Source organism: Nannospalax galili, unplaced genomic scaffold, assembly GCF_000622305.1.
Source record: "Nannospalax galili isolate Female #2095 unplaced genomic scaffold, S.galili_v1.0 scaffold1460, whole genome shotgun sequence".
Lineage (NCBI taxonomy): Eukaryota > Metazoa > Chordata > Mammalia > Rodentia > Spalacidae > Nannospalax > Nannospalax galili.
Window position 1 is genome coordinate 49676 of NW_008345971.1, and position 4203 is coordinate 53878.

Below are 4203 nucleotides of genomic sequence, written 5' to 3' on the forward strand. Positions count from 1 at the left end.
GGAAATTCTTATACTCTATTCTTCACACTCTTCCTCTTACCCAGAGCCTCAAAGTTCAGCCTTTTTGTGTTATAAGAGGCTTGGTGCACAGAATATCTTCTGTGTGAATAAAATCCAGAATACTACTCTACACATAATGGATACTCAGCACTTAGAGAAGAAACAAATGAGATATAAGCCCTTTCTTGAAAGAGTTGGGTTCTACAGCTGAAACCTTGCACGTATTAAGAACATAACCTTCAGAGGCAGTCCCCTTGACTTAACTTCCCCAAGAGCTAGAATGTACAAGTATATGCCACCACAGGCAGCAAACTGTTTCCCCAGTCTCACTATGCAGCCCTGTACGGCCTTGAACATCTTATCCCCTTCTGCTTCTGTCTACTGACATGCGCCACACAGTTAATAACAGAACTTTTTAAAAATGTTCCTTAACTATACATGTGGGAAAAAATATGTATCATAAAGTCATTTAAATACATGATAGTAAGATGGTCAATGGACTTCAGGATTTCTTATATTAAAATACTTACCTCTTCAAAAACAGCAGCTTTATTTACTTTTTCCCTTGCAATGTCACAGATCTTCAAGATTCCCAGGGCAAAAGCTTTCATAGCAGGATCTTCTATGAAGTCTGGATTATGAATATAAAGGCACGTAGAAACTGTCTGTGCCAAGGAATGGCCTTCTAACCATGTTATCTATTTAAAAAACAAACAAACAAACAACAACAACAAAAAAAAAACCTACATTACTTTAGGTGATATACAGAGTTTGTAAAGTCTAAATTGACCCAGTAAGTGAAAGTGTCACAGACTCAGAAGGCAAGAATAGACTCATTTTCACTGAGTAAAAGTTTTTAAAAAACCCAATAAGGCTGAGTATTTCTTACAATAATTCAGTATTCAAAATGCTCTATAATCTGCAATTTTTTGAGTATGATACTAGTGCTAAAAAGTTTCAGATTTCAAATATGCTTGATCTGAACTACAAATAACTAGCAGCCTATAGGAAGTATTCTTAATCTATAATTTATTTACAATATACTTGGTGTCTAATGAAATCAGAGTGTCTACGCAGCATTCAGAAGCCATCAACTCCACAGTGTAACTGATTAAAAAGCCCACAGACAACAGAATTCACAGGTTCCTAACTGATCAGGTCTTTTGCTTCTCCTCGCACTCTTCTTACCATCACTGACAGAACCAAAAGAACCCTATCCCCTCAGACTGCTTTAAGAAATATACAACAGTTTTCTTGCCTCCCAGATCTGACTTGAAACCCCAAACAAGAAGCATCTTTCTACAAAAATAAAGTCAACACTATTTTGCTGCAAGCTAGAAGGCTGGGAATACCAACAAACAGTCAAAACTGAGTAACTGCTTCTGCACAATAATTATGCTAGGTATTTTCATATATTTCATCTCACTTTTTTTTAGTCCATTGAGAAAGGGGGTGTTTCCCATCTTTTACATGTAAGGAAGAAAAGTCAAAGAATTTAAATAAATTTTCCCAAGTCTATAGTAGTATTTTATCCTAAAGTCCAAGAACTATGCAGTGGGAGAAAACAAATGTTACTGGAATACACAATGAGACATGGATATGAAAAATGTTATAACTAAGGTGTGTTAATTATTGTGCAGAAGAGAACCTTTTAAAATTAAAAACCATGTATTATTAAAGCACAATCTTTTAAAGACAGTCTCAAACTCTCATTTAACTGCTCCTCAACTTTCTCAAAACTCTTCCCTCTGCTTACCTCTCCCTTCTTCTGCAATTAGTGACATGGTGCTCACACTTGGCTCCCTGCCAGTCCCAAGAAGCAGACATTTTTACACTACTGCCATGTCAGTGTAATTTTCCCTCTTTGACTACAACACTATGAAGCCTCTGATCATGTGCTGCCACTCTTCAGTATCTCATACCAGCATCACTTCCTTTCTACACTCTTTATTACTTCCCTACTCGGGTCACAATTACTCCCTCCTCTCTGAATCTAACCTTGTTAGAATTGTCTCTTTGCATATCTACCTTCGGCAAGCCTCCCTGGCACTTCCCTAATCCTTCAGGAAGACACAGTTAGAGGACAAAGAATCACAACTGGGATTCTGTCTGTGCCCCCTCTCAGTAATATAATAAAATGCAGGTACCCAGCATATGCCAAGACCCAGGTGAGAAATAATACATACAAAACAACTAATAGGCGTGTACTTCCAACATACTTGATAGTTGTTACATGTTTTTAAGGATGATGATTTAATGTTAATTTAAAAAGAAAGGATAGTCAGAAAGTGGGAGGTAGGGGGTACACATGCTGGATACCTGTCTACAGAAGACAGGTATCCAGCACAGAAAAAAAAAAAAATCACTAAAATATTTTTGCCAGAGACGATCGTAAAGTAGAAACAATGTCTCCAAAGCCAATCCATACCTCCCCTCTTTGCTTCAGTTGTGCTTATCTCATGGAACCTTTCAACTACAAATTTCTGAGGATAAGTTGAAAACAAAACAGGGCATTCTGCATAATGACTCTAATATTATCTCCAATGAAACAAAAATACCCATTTACCCAGAAATGAGATCCTAGTAACACCCAGATGGAAGAAGTAGTGCTGTGTCCTGTGGCATAATTTAGCTTGCTAATCTTCTATTTTATTGGCATTGCATATATTCCATATTCAATACTGGTGTACATACTTTCAAATTCAAGAACATGGTTTATTTAACCAACAGTCTTATTTTAATTCTTACCAAACAGCAAAAACAGGTATCCATTATCCCTATCAATTCAGGCAAGGTGAGATCTTTAATTTTAATGGTGCCATCCTAAAGGGGAGAAGGGTGACATAAACACAAAAGTTAAAAAAAAATATGGTTATTGCGTACAGTAAAACTTCAATTTTCAAAAATTAGATATCTATAAAAAAATTCAAAGAAATCACAATGATAAAATTAAGACACTAACTTAATTCTGCATTCTTAAGAACAAAAATTGCATTGCTTCGTTATGCTCTATTTTGTTCTGCTCCATTTGAAGCAGCATCGTATGTACCCCCAGGATGACCTCAACCTCCTGATCCTACTGCCTACACCTCTCCAGAGGTGATCTGCACCCCATGTCCAGCAAGACAAATGTGCTTTATCAAACTTTATTTTTAATTATTAATTGTAGAAACCATATCTTAAGTGTTGAATAACATATGTCTTAAATCTTGAGTAAGAAAAAAAAAAAAAACCAAAGCAGCAATGATCTTTATAATGAAAAGTCAAATTTTGCCAGGCACCATGTCTCAAGTCTGCAATCCCAACACTTGTGAGGTAAAGTCAGAAGGAAGAGGAGTTCAAGATCATCATTGGCTACACAGCAAGTTCAATATCAGCTTGGACGACATGAGACTGCTTCAAGGAAGGAAAAAGGACAGAGGAAGGAAATAGTCAAGTATTTCCAAAGCATAGTTCAAATTATACAACCCAGGTGGGGATTATAGGTATGTGCTACCTACTAGCTCAAAATTAGTTTTATTTTACTTTATTTTTTAGTTGAGTGTGGTGGCACATACCTTTTTAAGCTTTTTTTTTTTTTTTTTCCAAACATTGCCTTACTCTGTTTTGTAGTCTGGAACTCACAGCCATTCTCCTGCTTCAGCATCTCAAATATTTAGATTGCAGATGTGAGCCAGTATGTCTGGTTTCAAATTAGTTTTAAAAATTTGAAACCAGTAAATTGTAAAAATGAAAAACAAAACACTCAAGTACTCTCCTGAAATTAGTTTACTTATAAATTTTACTTATAAAATCTATTTGTTACATCAAAGGAGACAACCAAGGAAACAAACAGTAAACCCACAGAATGGGAGAAAATCTTCACCAGCGACACATCTGATAGAAGTTTAATTACCAGAATATATAACGAACTTAAAAAACAGAGAACCAAGACAAGAAGCAACCTAATTGAAAGATGGGCTCAGGAGCTAAACAGACAGTTTTCAAAACAAGAAGTAAAGATGGCTATGAAACATCTTAAAAATGTTCAGCATCACTAATTAATCAGGGAAATGCAAATTAAAACCACTTTAAGATTTCACCTTACCCCAGTCAGACTGGCTAAGATCAACAAAACAAATGATACCAAATGTTGAAGAGGATGTGGGGAAAGGGGAACACTCATCCACTGCTGGTGGGGCTGCAAACTGGTTCAACCCCTAT

At 36.1% G+C, this 4203-nt stretch overlaps 1 protein-coding gene across 1 annotated transcript in view; it reads right to left on the bottom strand.

Moving 5' to 3' along the window:
- Positions 1 to 530: 530 nt before the first annotated feature.
- The window catches only part of LOC103741408 (N-alpha-acetyltransferase 35, NatC auxiliary subunit-like), a gene marked incomplete at its 3' end in the record, with an annotated part of 6210 nt that continues 2537 nt past the window's right edge, over positions 531 to 4203 (bottom strand). The window contains 2 exon segments of the mRNA XM_029567854.1: positions 531 to 698; positions 2749 to 2823. Of these exon segments, the coding sequence (XP_029423714.1) occupies positions 531 to 698; positions 2749 to 2823 (243 nt within the window).